At 38.9% G+C, this 20,541-nt stretch overlaps 1 protein-coding gene across 3 annotated transcripts in view; it reads right to left on the reverse strand.

Annotated features, from left to right (window-relative positions):
* Positions 1-1,007: 1,007 nt before the first annotated feature.
* The window catches only part of NTRK2 (neurotrophic receptor tyrosine kinase 2), a 201,623-nt gene continuing 182,089 nt past the window's right edge, over positions 1,008-20,541 (reverse strand). For all 3 annotated transcript variants that reach the window (XM_062514087.1, XM_062514086.1, XM_062514085.1), the window contains 2 exons: positions 2,005-2,163; positions 1,008-1,193 (listed from right to left, as the gene is read on the reverse strand). In XM_062514087.1, the coding sequence (XP_062370071.1) occupies positions 1,008-1,193; positions 2,005-2,163 (345 nt within the window). The remainder of the gene's footprint in view (positions 1,194-2,004; positions 2,164-20,541) is intronic.

Below are 20,541 nucleotides of genomic sequence, written 5' to 3' on the forward strand. Positions count from 1 at the left end.
TGCTGGACAAGCACAGTATAAGATACACCTGCCTCAGCACTTATAGTTTGTCCTATCAAAATCCTTAGTTTCAACATGTGATCTTGAAATTAATATTGTATGTAACTAAATCTAGCTTCAGCCTTTACTAAAAAAGACTAACTGGAGAACATTTTCACACCAGTGGCATGACAATATCCTACCAGAAGACTAAAAAAGGGCATGTGTTTAGTTTATCATGTTGTAACACAATTGCGTGCAGTGCCGGCAACATAATTTTTTTGTTTTACTTGATTCTGGCAATGAATGGTGCTGGCAAAGCACCTCCTTAAACAAACCCTTTAGTCCTCAGAAAGACTCTTCAGGGAAATAGCTAGACCCCTCTGTTGTCTTCCATCAAATCACTTCAGTGTTTTCTTGTAGGTTTGGATGCCACTTGATTTCCCAAGTTCCTCCAGATAGTGTATAACACAAGAGAGTCTTCTTTCAATCTGGCATTATCTCTGAAAAGAACATTCTTCATGTAGAGAACACCAGTCTTCTTTTTCCACCCACAGGCCGAAGCAAAAAAAATGAGGTGAATCCATAGAAACTCCCAGTAGCTATATAGCTGAAATCACAAAGTTTTAGTCAAATATATTTTCCCTTTTTTTCATCCACATCAAAGGCATGAATACAACAAGGCATTGTCAGTTGTGGTGGGCAAACTGAAGAGTCTGCTGATATAACAGATTGGGTTTTTAAGGCCTTTGTCTATGCAGAGTTACAATAATGCAGAAGCCAAATTGATTAGAAAGACAGGAGAGAAGGAAAAAAAAAGATAGAAACTGAGAGAAAGAGAGAAGATACGTCTTGATAATGTCTAAAAAGTCAATACTGTGTCTACAGATGGAGAAGCACACATTGCTTGCCCTTTGAAAGCTTCTCCACAACTCTGTCATTAATACTGTCAAAGAACACATTTTAATGGAGTTCAGCGGCAGTTGAACACATTCATTCCTGCAGCCCAGGAGAAATGCTAGGAGACTTTAGCCTAAAATATCCAAGTAGACTGGAGATGCCTTGGCCAAGTTCTGAAGGAGGGAGTGGATTTCTTTAATGTTGAGCCTCATGTGAGGCTCCCGCTGCCAACAACCCAGCATCAAGTCATACACTTCCTTTGGGCATGTGCGAGGTCGCTGCAGGACTCGGCCCTGAGTGATGCACTCAATCACCTATGAGAAATCACAAACAAAGGATCAACACAGTTGTGATAGCTACATAAGGATCATCCATGGAGAAGTTAACTTTAACCACAGTAGCTTCACTGGTGGCTGCCATGCAGCCATCTCTGGAAAGGGCTGCTTTTCTAGGCAGTTGAATGAGCAGCACTATATATTCTGGAAAATTCACTGGTCAAAGAGCATTAACTTCACTCATGTTAAGTTCACCCACATTGTCCACTCCACATATAAGGAAATTGGAGGCAGGAATTAGTCCCATAACTTCTCTCTCTACCCAACTACCATCTCAGAGGGAGGATAAATTATCAACCTTCTCATAGAGTAAATGCTTCTCCTTCTGTCTACACTCTGCAAACTTATGAGTATCATTGTGGCTAGTGTCTGGAAGGCGGATAGTTGTGACTGCTTAGAAATCAAAAGAGATATCTTGATCACTTTAATCTAATTTGTCCACGGTTACAGACAAACACTCTGAAATGGTATGTATGATGCATCTGTTCAGGAGATAGCTAAGGTCCTTTTCATTCCCTAGTGGTTTAACCAGAAGAGACTTTAAACTGTACAAAGGAAAAAAATAAATTCTAACTGTTCTACTTCTGCTTGAACACCTTCTATCCACTCAGGGGAGAAAAGAGTGAAAAAGAAGAAATTCAACCGTATGGTTCATGACAATACAATAAATACTATATATAAATGTTGGCCTTTAAGAAATAAATTTGTTGCTATCCCTTCTCCAGAGAAGCCACACCGACAATTAGCATAACAGCTTTCCCACTGCAGTTTGAGAATATATTACACACACCTCATTGTTTGAGAGCTGATACCATGGCTGTTTGCCATAAGTAAAGATTTCCCATAATACAACCCCCAGGCTCCAGACATCACTTTCTGTGGTGAACTTCCTGTACATTATACTCTCTGGAGGCATCCAACGAATTGGCAGCATGGTGTGACCCCCAACCTGAGAAAAACAAATAAAAGAATTAGAAATAGTTTCTTCTGATGCTCACAAGGCAATCTGACGACGTTAAACATGGAGAATCCATGGTTTCTTTTTTTCCTATCTGCTAGAATTCACCTTGAGGTGCTTTGAAGAATTGTGTATTCATGGCTCAAACTCCTCTCCTCCAGCAACAATCAGTACCACACAATATGTTCCTCAACAAAAATCTCAAAAGATGTTGTTTCTGAAGTCTGAACTAACCTTTAACATTTGCTTGGCACGCCCTACCTAAGGAACAGGAAAGTCTCTATTATATTACCAACCAACTTCAAATTAGGCCAGTTTTACTCTCTATTTTAACACTCAAGAAACTAAAAAAAGATTTGTTAAATGAAATCTGAACAGGTGATTCTCCTAGAAACTCAACAACATCAACGGAAATGCATGAAGATGCAGTGATCTGACTGTATGACACTGTAGGATCAGATCTGTATGGCTGAATATCTTAGATTTGGCCGAATTCAAGCAATGCTATTTTCTGTTGTCAAGTTCCATAGTTAAAGCATAAAATTATTTTGTTCCACATTAACTACCCTGTCCATTAAGAAAAAAAAAAATCAGTCCTTTGGATATATTCCCTTGATAATAAGTAACTTGTAAGATAGGGATTCTTACCCTAAATCAAGTCTTGTTGAATGGGACCTTCATTGAATTAATGCTTCCTGAAAGCTTTTAGAATATTTTAAATTTTCCCAGAAAATTTCCTTAGACTTAGGTTTCCTAGCCTTAATTTAATTTTTTAAAAATCTTTTATTTCCAGGTTCTCTACAATTTATTGTTCCTGGCATGTCCTATTTTGGTTGGATCACATCAATAAAGAAATCTATTTAGGTAATTTTTAAACAGTGTAACTGCTGAGATACTGTGATATGGATGTACAGATATGCTAAGTTACTTTTGTACCATGAGAACTGAGAATATTTCCAAGGAAGATTAAAAAAAGAAAAGAAGGAAAGTTTTTTCAAGGACACCTTACTCTCGATTAACTCATTTACCTTTCTAAAATATATTTAGTTATGAAACCATTTACACTTTCAGGATTCTGTTGATTCAAATATAATTTCTCTTTTCAGGACATAACATTTCTTGTTATAAATAATGCCCTTCTTGTTCTCAAGTTCAAACAGCAAATGGAAAAAAACCAAACAGGGTTGATATTATTTCTAAATCATACAGGATATTTGTTGACAACTCAGTGTCAGTGCATCAAACCAAACATAGCTATGGTTGTGAGATCTAAGTCCTGTCTGTGCATCACCAGAAGTCCATGTTCACTACTGATTTCATAGAAACAGAAAGTCATGCTAAAATTTTTATAGACTTGGTTTATTATGAGGCCCTTCTTCTACTCCCTCCACATGAGATGTTATGCATGTAATGGAGGAATATTACTTAGTAGGTTGTTGAATGACAGGCAGGGCTCCCAGTTTCAGTTCCTGGCTACACTGTGGATGTGCTTCTGACTCCATGCAGGCTGCTATGCACAGGTGTCCAAGACATTTAAAAAGGCACCCAGTTCTTGTGCACTGCACTGTTAGAGAATGGATACAAATTTTCATGTGCTTTCTCCAATTTGGTCCATTTGTCTCTGTGTTAACAGTTTATCTCTCTGGCAGACAGACTGGTTGTAAGGCTCTGTGCTTTGCTTTTTTTCATCAACTTTGACTGAGAGGCCCCTTGATGTGGAGAGTTTGAACTCATCGATATGCTGAGATGCAACCAAACATTCAGTTTCCCACCTTATCATAACCTAAACTGGCATGACAACCATACACTTCCAAACCACCACCATTTTTAAGCCAGTCTTGAGACATATTTCATTAGAAAGATGAAAAAATGAGTCCCTTAGAAACATGCAGCCACATACACCCATTCAAAGGGCAAGTGCCATTAAAAGATGGTTAGTGATGAGAACCTTTTGGTCTCATCAAATATTAAAATGGCTCTTACATCTGTTCATCATATAATCTCTGCTACTGGTTCTGTTTTGAAATTTCTTTGCCTCATTCCTTTAAAAATTAATGAAAACTATAGACAATAAAATATGCAACTACTACTTTTTTTGGTCACATCTTAAATCAAGGAAATTTGAAAAAGCAATTTAAAAAATACCCAACTTATGTTTTTTCACTACAGATGCAGTCTATTTTTGATAGGATCCTATGCTGAATTTCCAATGTCACTCAGGAAAATGGAGGATGCACCTCTTGAGTGATGATGATAAACTGCCACTAAATGATGGCTCTGTGACAAACTGGTCTGTAACATCACACATCTAGCTGTCTCTCTCTGCACTCATAGCAAGACTGACTTGTTCATATTGACACCAGGAATTTGGTTTACAGGTAAATACAAGGCACAGGGCTCACTGGTGTTCTTCCCAGATCAACTTGCCTGAGTTGTGTCCATTTCTGTCTCTGAAGGCATAAGAGTTCACTTGACCAGTACTGAGAAGTCCTGAGGTGTCTCCATCTCTATCATTCCTGTGACTTCAAACGCCTCAACATCTTTTTGAAGATAGAATTTATTGCCTTTTGAACTATCAACAAAAGTATTATACAGAGTGGTCTCTTTGACAGATGGCACTTCAATGAAGACAAGATAAGCTGTGCCATGCTGATCATCTCCTATGGCACTCTGTACATCTACCCACGGTCTAAGAGCACCTTGCATTTCAGTTCAGTTCCATTAAAAGCACGTACCTGTGCCAAAGGCACTTCTAAATGCAAGTTTCCTTCTCTATTAAAAATCAGTTGTTACTGGGTCAACACTCAGATCAGAAAAGCATTAAGTGCTGTGCTAGTTGTATGCCTAAAATGAAGCACATACTTCAGAGCTTTTTGAACTGAAGCCTAGGACTTGACACAACAGTTTGCAGGGTGCCTGAAACAAATTGTGTCTGTTGAGAGCTTCTTTTGATTTTTATCTTATGAGTCCAAGCACCCAGGGTTTTGCTGTAATAGCAGTGAAGAGAGGTGGGGTGCCTTCTTGCTGTTGTTGCCATACTCTCAGCAAGGCCAGGAGCTGTTTTCCAAGAAGCACCAGTGAACAGAAGCATGACTTCACTGACTAAAGTTTAAAGGTTCCAAGTGCTTCAAAGAGATGCCCTCATCATATCCTTTAATAAGAAATGCAAGTTATTACAATGCTCTCAGATATCACCACCATTCTGCAGTACAAAGTCCCTGCCACGCACATTGTAATTTCAGTGCTGTTTGATATACATACGTTTCAAATGGTTTTGTGTTGAGCAGACTACAGTAACTTGTAAATACAACCTTTATATTCAGTCTAGCTAAAGTTATGAGAGGTATAAAAGCATTAGAGTTTTAACTTAATATGCTATCACTTTAAAATCCATAATGTATCTATATGACCACTTCATCTAAACAAATTAGAGTAGATTTTCTTGATACTTACCTGAAAGCAGCTGCATTATCACCATAATACCGTACAATATCACAGTTCTGTTTTATTTAGACTTGTACTCCCACACAAGTACGGACTTAAGTACTTATTTCCAAATGCCAGTTCATGAAAGCAAGGACATCTTAGCCCAGATATAGTCTTTCATTATATTCATTAACTGTTTTTACTAGCAATACTGGGCTAGAAAACCTGGTGAATTAGCCTCTGTAATGTGCAAACAATACATGGGGAGGAGAGATTGCTATGCTTAATCAGCAAACTGTCATGTTCTCTGAAGAAGCTCTTCTAAGGAAAAACTGCCAAAACATCCCATGTATGAAATGTTGCACTTTCAACAATACAATCTCATTAACACTTGTCATGCTTTAAGTAACTGTCTTTTCAATTTAGCACTTTGAAAGGTGCCAGAGAAGCTGGCCTTGAACATTGTTATAATCTATTTGCAAACATTAATCTTCTAGGGCTGCTATAGAAGGACCATGTCTTAGTCTTGAAGCAGGGCCTCTAATTTTATAGTTTAAATTTTATGTCTTTCTTTCAATTAAAAATACATCTGTCTATACCCTGACACGTACACTATTCCAACTTCATGGCCCAGCTGCCATGGAAATCCAAGGCTCTGTTGTCTGATATTTGTGAGAAAATGGATATGCTGTCTTACAGAGAAAATCAGATGAAGTCTTGTATTCCTGCTGGAAACAGAAGACAGTGGGTGGAGCTGAGGGAAGCAAACCTACAGAGATAAGGAAGTCACAAGGGGTATGTGGGGCTGCACAGGTAAGCCACAGGCCAGGAAAGGCACAAGAAATAGTCACATGGAATCATCACACAGAATCACCAAGGTAGTCAGAGACCTGAAAGAACAGCTAGTTCATGCATACCATCACCACAGTCACCCCTAAACCATGTCCTCAAAGGCCACATCTGGATGTCCCTTGAATACATCCAAGAACTGTGACTCTACCACTTTTCTGGACAATTTATTCCAATGCCTAACCACTCTTTCAGAGATAAATTATTTTCTGATCTGAACTTTCCCTGGTGTAATTTAAGGCCATTTTCTCTCATCCTTTGGCTTGAGACATGGTAGAAAAGAATGACCCTAACCTCACTGCAACTTCCTTTCAGGCAGCTGTAGAGAGCAATAAATTCTCCCCTCAGCTTCTTCTTCTCTTGACTGAAAGCCCCCAGTTCATTCAGCTGGTCCTTGTAAGACCTGTGGTCCAGACCCTCCACCAGCTCTGTTGCCCTACTCTGGACACACTTCAGGAGCTCAGAGCAAGGGGCCCAGAAATGGACACAGGATATGAGATGTGGCTTCCCCCCAGTGTGGAGTACAGTAGGACAGCCACTGCCCTCGTGACACACATACTCTCCTGCTGGAGACACATACAGGCCAGAATGCCACTGGCCTTCTTGGCTACCTGGGCACATGCTGGCTCAAGCTCAGCTGGCTGTTGGCCGGTACCCCTAAGTCTCTTTCTGCTGAACAGGACTTAAAAAGCACTCCTCCTCCAGCCTGTAGCATTGCATGGGGTTGTTGTGATCCAAGTGCAGAAACCAGCACTTTGCCTTGTTGAAGCTCATGTAGATGTCCTTAGGCCATAGATCCAGTCCATCACGTTGTCTCTTGCAGAGCCTTTTGACCCTCAGGCAGATCAACCACTACGGTTGCTAAGATGCCACTCAATCAATTCACACGAGGTTTATGCTTTATTCATCTGAGTGCCATGAGGAGGGATTGGCTGCTCTTTTGCAATGCATGCCAGCTGCAGTCTGGTCAAACCACAAGTTCACCAGAGGGTGATGGGTAGCTTTGGGGTTCCACAGCCCAGCTGCAGGATGCTGCAGCAGCTGACAAGGGACAGGACAGAGACCAGTCAGAACTGTCTTCCTCCTAAAAGCCAGTGACCATGTTTGGGGAGGCTCCAGCACTCCTGGAGAGGACATCAAATGGAATTCCCAGCTTTTGAAGGCATTCTGTTACACAACCCTTTTCTGATTATTTCCTGCCCCGCCCCCCTGCCTTCTGCCCTCCCCCCCCCCCCCCCCACCCAGTTTCTGTCTTTAAGTTGTAGATTACTCTGAATTCGTGCAGTAAAACGCACAGCAACCAATTGCATAGCCTTGGAAAACAGACTTCTCATTAACATTTCACATTCCCATGTTCCCACGATTCCTGTAGAGTGACATTTCAGTAATGTGTCATAGCACTTTGTAGAGTCTCTAAAGACTAGTGATGCTTTTTCTGCCAAGAGGATAAAAGTAATATTTTTACTTTGTTAGCCCAGTGAATCTGAATGACTATAAGGGGTTCAGCCCTGATCCTGTTCCAGTGTCCTGTCTCGCTTCTCTGGTACATCTTTCTGGAGTCCTGCTGTTTTCAGGCCTTTGCAATTCAGGGTAGTAGACTTCAGTGCAGCAACATAGTTTAGCATATGTCCAAATTAAAAGTTATGTGTCAAGTATATATTCAATCTCTTTAACACAACCGTGCCTTAGTCTGTCAAACTAGAAAGAAGCTGAATATTTTGAATCATTTGTTCACCCCCTCCTAAAAAAAAAATATTGTATACTTGCAAGATAATTCGATTTTAGGGTGTTTTTCACTATTTATATTTTGGTATTCTGACTTGTTTCCCCAGCTCAGGATGATATAACTGCAAAGAAATGTTCTCTGCAAAAATTATCATGTCTTATTGCTAAAAGTGAAAACTTCTCCTCTCTTGCTGAACATCTGCTCTTTCCCCCTCATAAAAGCTGGCAAATGTTTCTCTCAGCACGGGAAAAAAAATCAATAATTGTTATTTTAATTTCTTTCATACACTATCCTTGTAGACAAAGTCAGTGTCTTCTCTTGAAATATCAGTCCTGCATGTCTATTTGGAGAAAAGCAATGTATTATTTTCATAGTCATAATAAACCATACCACTGCAACACAAGAAGTTACTGATTTATAAGACATATTATTAGCTAATAGCTAAAAATGCATCCTTTCATTTTTACTTTTAACTCTGATTTAGTTAATCTCTATTAAAAGGGCCTTATGTCTAAATTTCTTAATTAATTCTACCAGTGGTTTTGTCAGAAATGTGAAACATGATCTACAACATTTATTACACTGTAAGTTCTCTCTTCAACTGCTCAACATCAGTTCAGTATTGTGTGCTAATTTTTTGTCATGGAGTTAAAGTTCTTCTCATTAGCCTCTATAAAACCACAAGAAGTATGGAGAAGATGAAGAAAGACTTGTTACTCAGATGTACACATAACACAACAACCAGAAGGTGCCAAAAAAAAAAAAAAGTAAATGGCAGTTTCATAATGAACAAAAAGAGGCACCCTGTCACTTAAAGTACATTTGCTTGTGGAACTCACTGACATGAGATACTGCCAATGTGGAAGGCTTATCTGGGATCAAAAGGTGATTAAACAAACTGATGAAGGATAAAACCTGATGAGGACTATCAAATATGAAGATACCATCTCTGGCCCAGGAAGCTCTGGAAGTGCAGAATACTGGAGGCTAAGAGAGTGCTTTAGGAAAATATTGATATATGTTTGGCATGTCTCCATACTATTCCACAGTTATCAGTTTCTAAGACTGACAGGATCCTGGACTAAAAGGGCGTTTGGAGAAGTTATTCCTGCATTTCTGTGTAGGTGGGCTGCATATTGCAATATGCAATAAACCTTACTAAACCTCTCAGCAATGCTTATGGAGGACTAGAAATAATTCTGGCAAAAAGATGAAATTAAGGGGAGATATCACATGAAATTAAAATAGCTGAATGATCTAGAGCATCTTGCAGTTCAGCATCTGCCAAAAAGCTTAAAATGTTTAGTTGAACAGATACTGAAATGGTGCATATTGTTGTGTTTTACACAACGCGATATCAATTTGGGCCTGACAAATATACAGGATTAATAAACTATAGTAGTTATTACACTACAGGCCATTTACTCTTCTAAGAAAAGAAGACTAAGTACTCTGGATGTAAGATCAAATGAGTGCTAAAAAAGAAGGTGACATGATTTACATCTCTGATTAAAAGAAAGTTGCCTTATCAGAAAGACAGAAGGGAAATTAACTTGAGTAGAATTCTGCAGCACTTAAAATGAATGGATAACAGCTTTTTGCTGTCCCAGATGGAGTATGTATGAATGAAAAAAACTAGTCTATTCCTTTAAAATATAATTTCTTTTGATTCAAAATGAAAAAGTATTCTAGTGTTAAGACAACAAACAATAACTTAAGCTAAGAGAAAGGGAGATATGCTGTGGAAAATTGGGATGCGTGACACTTTGAACAGTGTATTTCAGTGAATTCAATGTAGATCTAAATTCAATTCTGAACATAGGAATCCAGGATCTTAGTGAAAAAGCAAAGAGACTGGATAAGCCAAAGAAGATGTGTTGAATCAGATGGCTGCTTGTTTCTAAAACACTCTGCGTTCTCCTAATTTTCCATGTCCATGTCAAGTTATGCCGCGGCATATATAGTTACTAATCACTCCAGTGGCATGACTTTCACCTTAGAATGTTGAGCTCATGTGAGGTCCTTTGTTATTAAAGTCCTTACAAAAACTTGCCACTATATCCCTTGAACCTAACCACTGTTTCCACATCTGAGTGTCTGCTGGTTGTACCAGCAGACAAAGAGTGGTATTAAGTACCAGAAGACCAGCAGCTGGAATGACTCATTAAAAATGAGTTAAAATCCTAACAGGCCCCAGGATGATCATCTAACCTGTCCAAGTCAACAACAAAACAATGCAATATTAATGAATTCCAGCTACTGCCTTTCTGATTTTCAAAGTGGTTTACAATATATCAAATTCTACTTCTATATTAATCCTAAGTAGTTTGGGCTACCAGGGCTAAGGAGGTTTAAAAAATAATCTTTAATATGCAAAAATAATCTTTAATATGCACGGGAAAACTGGCTTCTACAAATCTCTGTTAGCTAAAATTCAAAACTCTTCTGCTTTTTCAGTTTGGGGTTGGACATGTAATGTGTTGAGATGCTAGATAACAGCACAGTCAATATCAACAAGTTGTAGGCACTTGAGCACAGACTCTGAAAGCCAAATATCACACCACATAAGACAGTTTGTGTTCACTGGGGAATCTCTTACTGCTAATGTCAAGTCTGGAAGCTATTTCTTAGTTACTAAAGATCACAACTTTTCCCCATATTTTACTGAAAAACACATTTTTCTTCAAATTTACTGTAGGTTAAAAGAGCATGTCTGGCTCTATCGGTCATGTCAAATTACATCACAGGAGAAGAGGAGAGCAACAGAACTTGGTTTGTAGCTTTACTTCTCCCTCGTGAGTCACAAAAATATTTCTATAATATCCACTGCATGGGAGAACCACAATTTTTAGCTGAAATGCCTCGGATGTTCCAGTTATTTGAATTTTGTAAGGCAGTCTCTTCCCCCTTCCCCAGATGCTAATAAACAAGGCAATGACAAGGTCCTTTTTCTCATATTCCTTCGCTTCTGCAGTTTTGTTGATGTTTTCTGCTTCACACTTTCTCTGGGCCATAATTTGTTTACATAAACTGGAAAACACAAGAGAAAAGTTTCACTAAAATAGAGCAGAAAAAAATCTCTGTTGTTTTCCCTCCATGAATTGTAATTTTAGTTTCCTTACTTGTGCCACAACATCATTCTGTGAGTTGAAACAGTTGTTTGCTCTGAAATGAGGCATCCATCAAAAAACACACAACATAATCATTAAAAATACAAGTAACGGTTATTACTGGTGGGGAAAAAAACCCCTCATTCCTACGGAGCTTGCAAAATCCTGAATTGTTCTCATCAAATTCGTATGCTGAATTATTCCTCAAGCCATGTTTAAAGTATTGTTCTTGGATATACAAGCCAAAGTGTAGCCCAAGGAGTGATGAACTAATTTTATAGCTCTTGGACAAATTCCTATACTGGTGTAAAGGGAAAATTTGCACAAGCAGAGGGCTTGGAACCATAAATTTGGAGTTTGGTTTTGTATTAGGTTTTGTGTTGTTTTGTTTTTCCTTTTTCTTTTCAGTGCTCATCTCTACCCTCAGCACTGTAATTTTCCATTTGGGAAACAATGTCCTGCATATGTATACAATGGTTCTTGGAATTCACATGACTGCATTTGTTTAACACCAACACTGAGCTTTAAATCCTGCCTGTGGTGGTGAAGCATCTTACCTTCTGCCTGTAAAACAAGGCTGGATAACCTTCTGAGAAGCCACTCTGGCAGAAGTTGTTAGCCTAGTAAGAAATGATCCTCAAAACTTCCCATGGTGTGTCATCAGTGCAGAGGTTTGATTTTGTGAAATAAAACCTCTTTAACTTGCTTATAATCAGGTGATCCTGGGGAACTAAGGAAGATCAAAGTAAACTTTGAAAGGATTTAGGACTCTGCACCAGCACTGCTGCATTTCAGGTAAGGACTCTCTGGAGATCTGACATACAGATTTCCACACTGTAGATTGTGCAATGTACTCCTCACATCCTTCACCAACTGTTGGTGTGAACAAAGAAGAGATGGATGGGAAAGAAACACACAACTACACCTATTTTCCTTGCTTTTCCTCATATTTTGTGGTGCCCCAAGGGAGTACTCCTACCTTTTCCTTTGATTGAAGCTATTTGTTACTATAACCATGCAGCTCTGAGATGTTTTTATCCGCATATATGCTTATCTTCCTCTCTGGATAAATAAGAATCCTATTACACATTAAGTCCTCTACTTGCTGTGCTTTAATAATTGCTTAAAAATAAATATAGAAACATAATTTTAATTTACCTGCTCCAATAAAAGTAGGATCTGCAGTAAAACTGAGAGCTCAAAGGCTAGATCAATTTAAAAAAAAAAAAAAAAAAAGGCTGCAATTTTGCACCAAAGTAGTTAGGACAAGTAATTTAATTTTTTAGATCTCTACTATTAGAACTGCAGGTCAACTTTATAATCTTCAGTATAAATCTTACATACAGATTTCCCAGATGCCAGAGTTGCCAAGGTTCATGAAGTCCTGGTGACATTCAAAACAAGGCAAGTGGGAAATGAAGGTACTATGTTATTAGGACAAAATATTTCAATTTTTAAACGGTACAGACCCAGTTTTTCAGACTGTAAGGAATACTTCAGGCTAGGGCTCCCAAATCAAACTCTGTGAAAATGTCTTACTAAACCAAGTAATATTTCTATTAGGCTGGAACTAGTATTTTGACCTCTGCTTGTATAGTACCCAGACCAATGGAGTCCTGATCTACCAGTGACATAATAATAGTAACAACAACACCAACAGCACTTTTTCTAGTCACTAGTAAAAAATTACAAATGGGTTCACCACAGCAGCTGCAGTGTTACTTTTTACAGTGGGTTAACATAGCCCTAATACTCTTTGTGACTCTTTGTACTTCAGAATATTTTTCATCTGCTTCAGATGAAAACTTCTGCAATATTATTCCGTAAAAGCCTGCATTTCCTTTTAAAGTCATGTTACTTTATATTACTCTTTGGACATGTTTTGGATGGTCCCCACAGAGTATTATCACATGCACTCAATGATGTTCTTATTAAAATGTTATGTGCCTCAGCCCTTAGTATAATTTTTTTGTTTTCTTGCCAGGCAAATCTATTTATTCTTTCTGTGTATTAAGCCATCACATTCACCTAAATAACCTCTGGATATTTCCATCAAAAACATCCCTGGACCTTATATCCATCAGGGGTGATTCTGGTGTTCCCATTAGTCTTGATCCCACACTTAGGCTGCAGCCCCATTTTATTTTCCTTTTCTCTCTGCCAGATAGCAGTTGTCCTTCAAGACTCTTCAGTCACTGAGCAAAGTGATTTTTGTTAATGAAAAGCAGGCGCAACACTTAAGTTGTAATAGAATCTTCTCCTAATAGAATCTTCTTCCTACCATGATAATTTTGAGTTTGAAAACCCACCGTATCATGAAAACCCATTCTGCATGATTACTCCAGCCTTCCAGAACATAGTGTTAATTTTATGACTTGTTAATTATATCAGTGATCTTATGCTGAGTAGTCAACACTGACAAAGGAGACTGCCTTGCCAATATGACAAGTACATATGAACACTGACATTTTAAATGAATGTCCTTCAAATTGTTGAAGTATGCATTTATCTGCTTTAAGTTGCTTTTCAATTCTTTTGAACACTTTACATACTCATTATATTTATATATTGTATTTACATACTCCTTGCTATGTGAGTAATTTGTTGCTCTGATGCTGATACCCTTGAACTAGGTAGTGAAAGGACTGGATTAATGAAAGACCATGGAGACTCTATCCCAAAATGTATGCCACCTAATTTTGATTTGTTACTGTCTGTCTGTCTGTCTGTCTATCTATCTATCTAACTATCTATCTATCTATCTATCTATCTATCTATCTGTCTGTCTATCTATCTATCTATCTATCTATCTATACATCATTATAGATACACTGTGGTGTATGTGGTAAAGCAAATCACTGTTATGGTCAGTATGTCTTCTTTGGTGGAAAGCAAGAGACGCTTCCTGTTTTCTATGAGAACTATTGAACTGGAGAAATAGTCAGGTGAATGTTAGACATTTGAAAGGCAGAAATAAAGTTCCAAGTACTTTCCTTGTCTGTTTTGAAGAGATAGCAATGCATATCATATCTGAGACAATATAGAACATACTTGAATCAGACAGGAATAAAGCATTACAATCCCTGGACAAAATACAATTCAACTTCTTGCTCTTTAAGGTCAGACGATTTTCCAGATTCCATGCCCTCCTGTGGCAGGAGAACACAATAATGGCAAAAGGAAATTATCGCCTCCACAACTGTCTTAACTATAGCAAAAGTAGGGGAGAATGTTCCTTGTTAAATGCAACTAATACAGGCTACTCATCCCCAATGCACTTGCTCAAGTAAGGGTCTTTCATGCTCAGCAGGAGCACTTTAATGAAGAAGCATATAGAAAATGAAGCAACACCATGGCATCCTAGCTCTGGGGAAAGGAATAAAAATGAGTATCAGTAGGACTGAAAAGAGGATGTGGGAATGGGAAGAGCACAGAGGGTGAGCAGAGACTGGGCAATTTCCACTGACTCTTGATGGATTTCACAAGTTATAACCAGCTGTCCAAAAAGCCCTGGGCTTTTCAGCTGTCACCACCAGAAGGTGGGCTCTCTCTAGGTGAAACTCAGGCAGAGGTTTGAGGATAGAATTATAACATGTAGACTGGCCAAAAATTTCTACAGGTCTTGAGGTTATGTCTGCCATCATAGGAAAGTACATAATTGTTTTCTCCAAAACAATAAGTACATTTGTATTCTGTCCTGCAGCAGAAGTATAGCCTTTAGTTATTCTGTGTTTGAACCAGGAATTTCTTCTGCAATGTCCAACACTAGTCCAAAAAGCCTTTTTGATGTCCTAGTTCCCCTAGGAGCCTGAGTTGAAATACACAACTGGAAAGTTAGGCACATGTAAATATCTTTATTATTTGTATCAAAGACTTGCATTCTGTTATCATGCCTTAGAACCAAGGATGAAATTATATATTTGTGGGATTTAAGTCTATGCCATTCAAGTTGCTTATGATGCTCTCAGACAGAGCAAGGGAAGTGATATCATACATCTGCTGATTTTTAGTACTGAGGTGCATACCAATCAACTACAGTGTATTTGCCACAAATTCATCTGAAGTATAATTAACTTTAACATTATATAGTAATGAAAAAGTCTTATCATTATGATTTGGAAGATTCAAATCTATTTTAAAATTAATGTTTTATGTTAACACTATGTTGTCCTTGTTAATATTAATTTTATAGTAATAGGCACTGTTTATGCAGAGAAAGAGGAAGATGCCATAACTTAAATGAAAGATGGAACTTTATTGATAAGCATGAGTTGGGATGCTGGTTCTAGAATTCAATCATCTTTTACTAATCTGAAATAATGGACAATCTTTTTCTATAGAGCAAATGTATCCAGAAGCAGCCTATGTGGAACCAAGTCCTAGATCTTTTTGTATTGTTTTGTTGATACAAGGAAGAAGAGAGAAGAATTAAGCTCTGTAATGGAAGAGATTGTTGTATTTAGTCTAAGGACTTACTGACAGAAGAATCACAATAAGTTTTGACTATTATGCTAATACATTGTGATTCAAAAGAATCAGAAGTAGCAGAGGATATGGGATAAGCAGAATAAGAAGTCAACAAGGCAACAGAAATGTTCACCCTGTTCTTTTGATCTGATAAAGTCTTCCCTTAAAAATCTCTTTCACAACACATTCAAACCAATTATAAAGAACTTTTACCTAGGTCACTTATGGTACTCTTACTATTCTACTCAGCAAAACTATGGTAGTCAGAAAAGAAGTTCTTTCTTTTTACTGATGTTTTGAAATACCTTTGATTCTGTATCAGGAAAAGTACTGAACATTTTCCCTTAATTTTGAACACTGCAAAAAAAAAAAAAAATTAAAAATGCTGGTGTTTCCTAGCAAAACACAGCATCCAGATGCTCCCAAAAGATTTCAGTTTGAATGAAAATGTAACCTAAAAATTACTCAGTTAATTTAAAATAAAATGTGGCTGATGCTCAATTTAGGTCACACATTCTGCAGCATTATTTTTGATACCATGTATCCTCTAAATGGGTTCAGAAATGAAGCAAAGACCTACAGAGGTCTGCTAAGTAGAATCTCAGCAGAGGCTGCTGCTGGAGGGCTGGGAGGTGGAAGGGACCATTATGCTTTTGGAAGGCAGCTTCCTGCACACAGTGCCACATCTTTGAATTTGTTGGTGTGCAACATTCAGGGGATACCCAGTGTGTTTCAAGCCCTGGGTAGCTTGGCTCAGTGAAAAGTTGGCAGAGGCTTGATTACTGGCTTAATGCAATATGACTGGTCTCTAAATTATTTTCATTATCACTTCCAGAAGGAACATTTCCCCTGCTTGAAACTGCTTCATATACAACTCAGATACTCAAGACCTGCACTGAGAAAAGATATTTTTTATGGATATTCATAGGAAAAAACAAATAAACAAAGCTTCACATGAGAGGAATAAAACATATCTTAAAACAACTAGATACCAGATAAAGCTCTAAAACTTACTATATTGAGGAGAGAATGGATTACAGCCTAAAAAAAACAAGCAACAAAAAAATAATTAATTAATAAGCAAATCTCTAATGTTTCTCTAGGCAGACTCTTTCCATGGAAAGCAAAATGATGGGAGAAAGTGATCATGAGTGGTGAAAAAAAAAATCTGAAATAGCACTAATCAATGTCCCATTAAGATACTTAGAATGTTCTCCTTTTAGGTATTAAATACTGTAGCATCACTGTATCACAACAGAACTAATCCATCTAATAATCTTTCCCTGTGTCTTGGTTGCAGCTGTGAGAGTTAATTTTCTTCTTACTAGCTAGTACAGTGCTGTGTTTTGGATTTTGTAGGAGAATAGTGTTGATAAAGCACTGAGGTTCCAGTTGCTGCTCAATAGTGCTCACCCTAAGTAAAGGACTTTCCAGTTTCCCATGATCTGCCAGCCAGCAGGTACACAAAAAGCCAGGATGGAGCACTACCAGGACAGCTGACCCAAACTGTCCAGAGGGATATTCCATAACATAGAACATCATGCCCAGTGTATAAATTTGGAGCGTTGATTGGGAGCCACCAATCACTGCTGTGGGAAGGGCTGGGGATTGGTTGGCAGATATTGAGCAATTGTATTGTGTATAACTCTTTCCTTGGGTTTTATTCCTTTGTCCCTCCCCTTTTAATTATTAATAATATTATTAAAATATAAATATTAAAATCATAGTTATTTTGATATTTTACTTTATGTCAATTATGAAGCTGTTCTTATCTCAACCCACAAGTCTTACTTTTTTCTGATTCTCTCTCCCATCCCAACAGAAGTGGGGAGTCATCAAGGAACAGTGCAGTAATTAGTTGCTTGATGGGATTAAACCATGACAGACTTTTACATTGCCCTGTTTATTCAGAAACATCACAGAACATTTATAGGTCTGCATAACTGCATAAAGTTTCAGTAAGAGGCAGCTTTACTGAAGTATTGTCAATCCAGGACAAAATGTAGCAACCATCTAACAGAGCAGAGAACTTTTTTAAAACCCACTTTTTTTTATCAATAAGAAATAAAAAGACTAATGTCAAAAGAAACTGGATGTTCTGTAGGAGGGGGCATATATTGCTTGGCATTATAACTACAATCTAGCAGACCCCTGTTGTCTGCTCCTATAAAAATACACACTTGTCTCCAAGCTGCACCTTTTCAGTAATCCCGTTCTGCCATGGTTTACAGGCTAAGAAGCAGCAGAGAGTCTTCATCAAGTCTTCATCGAAGTTCCCCTACCCCTTTCCCTTTCGTCAGTTCTCCGTCTCAATGCCATCATGAGACCTGGTTGGTCATTTCAGAACATGTAATTTTTGCCCGTATTAGGGGCTTTCTCTACTTTCACATGCCAGTTATCTTATGGGGTGGGGATGATGCAGGAGAGCTCGTGTGTAAGAGAGAGGCTGTGTGTGTGTCCGGTGCAAGACCCTGCTTGCTGCCCAGCCAGGGACAGCAGCTCTTCAGCTCCTGCCTACTGCAGCCCTCTTCTCCTGCTCTGCAGCAGCCCGGGAACCCCTACTGCTGCCGCCGCTGCCTGGCCCTGCATACTAATTGGCACATTTAATGACTTTCCCTGGCTCTTCTTCCCTTCTCCTCCTAAGCTGCTGTCTGGGAGGAGGGGAGCCCGGCTGCCATGGAAACTGAGCCGTCAAACACCCTGAACCTGCCGCACCAGCCGTGAGAGAGGATGCCGGTGATGAAGCTCAAAGAAGGGGATGCTGAAGGGGAATAGAAGTAGAGGAGTGGGAAGGTGCTAAGCTGACCATGTCAGGAACGGGTCTGTGCTGTTTTGTGAAGGCACTGAGTATATACACGACATAAGGAATCAGGCATTTAGGAGAAAAACAGAATAATCCCCCTGTTACTTCACAAGGATTCAAATATCTCTTTGCCCCCTTCCTCCCATCCATTTGCTGTCTGGATCAAATACTCCTAGTGTATGCACATACCATATCATCAAGGGGGTTTTGAAAATCCCATATATGGATCACACGTCTGTAAACACGTCACGACTGTTTATAGCCAGAAAAGTGGCTGATTACAGCAAGCAAATGGTTTGAGGGTGCCTCAGGCACAAGCTGGCAGAGGACAAACCCCTGCCTAGGCAATAAGGCTGTGATCCTCTGCCCAGTCTTTCAGTCCTGCCTCCCTTTCCCAGGCTAACTACTGGACTGGAGTCGCATGAAAATGCAGCACTTGTGGCACAGTCTGTATGCACTGATGGCTTTTCTGGGCAGGCACCTAGTTCAACACCAGCTCTACATCCAAAAGAATTCTGGTCTCTGCTTCATGCTGTGTGGTTTTAGGAATTGCACTTTTGTCCTCAGTTCTGGCTCCTGAAGATTTACGGGCACATAATAAAGGTAAAATAAATACTTGTTTCAATGTTAACCCCCAAATTTCAGCCTTCAAGGGGCACTGTCACTTCTACCCAGTCTCCTTGTGAGCTTTCAGGCAAACAGCAGAGAATCTCCTTGTGTGTCTTTTTTCTAAGCAAAGCTCCCTATGATATGATTTATTCATGAAGGGAGCCCTCAGAAGGTCAATAAAACTGGCATGCTCCCCAAAATACACAAAGAAAACAGGGAAGAAGAAAACCCCATCGGGTCAGCACTTTTCTGAAGACAAGATGAAGCTGTTTATGTCCCGGGCAGACCCACTTATGCAAGAGATATAACAAATGTTTCAACTCTCCTTCTCTGTTCCAACCTCTTGAACAACTAGCTTAGTACTGAAAATTTACTTCAGATACAAGTGAGAACTTGCTGTGCCATGAAGTGTCTCAGGGTTTTGGAGATGAAGTACCCAACACACCCAACAAAAGCACTGCTTGGTATTCCTGTGAAACAGGGGGACCTACTGCAGTGCAGGCTGGGGAGCGGATCTCAGGCATAACAACAAAGGACAGACAGCCCAGCTGGCTTCCCAAAGGGATACTTCCTCCTTAGCTAAGACCACCAAAGGAGACCTTTGCTTGGATTGTTTCTTTCAGGGACTTTTATGTTGCATTGCACCTGATCTTGGCATTGATTTGAAAAAGGACTGACCCATGATAAATTTCAGTACCCTAGGTCTGTCACATGTGAGTTGCTACTACACAAATTAATACATAAAAGGTGCAGAAGAAATGTTTGCAAGATCTAAGAATGCCTAAATTAAAAAAAAAACTGTTTTGCAGGGTGTGCAGCATTTATGTAAGACTCCGGTTTCATGCAATTGAGAGTTATTTTACTAAATAGGAAATAATGTTTGAAACAAAAAAAGTTAAAGGATTGACAGGAAGAAAAAAAGGTAAAGATTTTTTTACCAAGCAAATAGAGAAACTGGTTAACATTACCAGGGATTCATCTGCATCAGTAGGAATGCAGGTGGGAAACTTCAGGTTTCTCATTAAAAGAAAAAGAGCTGATGCATGGGAAAAAACAATCTCTATCTTTCTGAACAGACTGGAAAAAAAAATCTGCAGGAAGAGATACCACTCTATCAGCCCAAAGGTGATCCACAGGATGAGTGTGAACAAAAATGATACAGCAGACAAAGCATATGTGGATTTTCAAAACTAACATTTTTGATAGGGCTGTACATCACAGCCTACTAAAAAAAGTTATTACAAGGTTGAGAAAAGGCCTTTTTAGGGAGTGAAAACTGGTTAAAGTACAAGAAGCAGTAAGTAGGACTTCAAGGTCACTTCTCAGGTCAGAGAGAAGGCTGTAGTGAAGTCCTCAGAGGCCAGCATTACAACTAGCTA

The sequence above is a fragment of the Cinclus cinclus genome, chromosome Z (genome assembly GCF_963662255.1).
Source record: "Cinclus cinclus chromosome Z, bCinCin1.1, whole genome shotgun sequence".
NCBI lineage: Eukaryota > Metazoa > Chordata > Aves > Passeriformes > Cinclidae > Cinclus > Cinclus cinclus.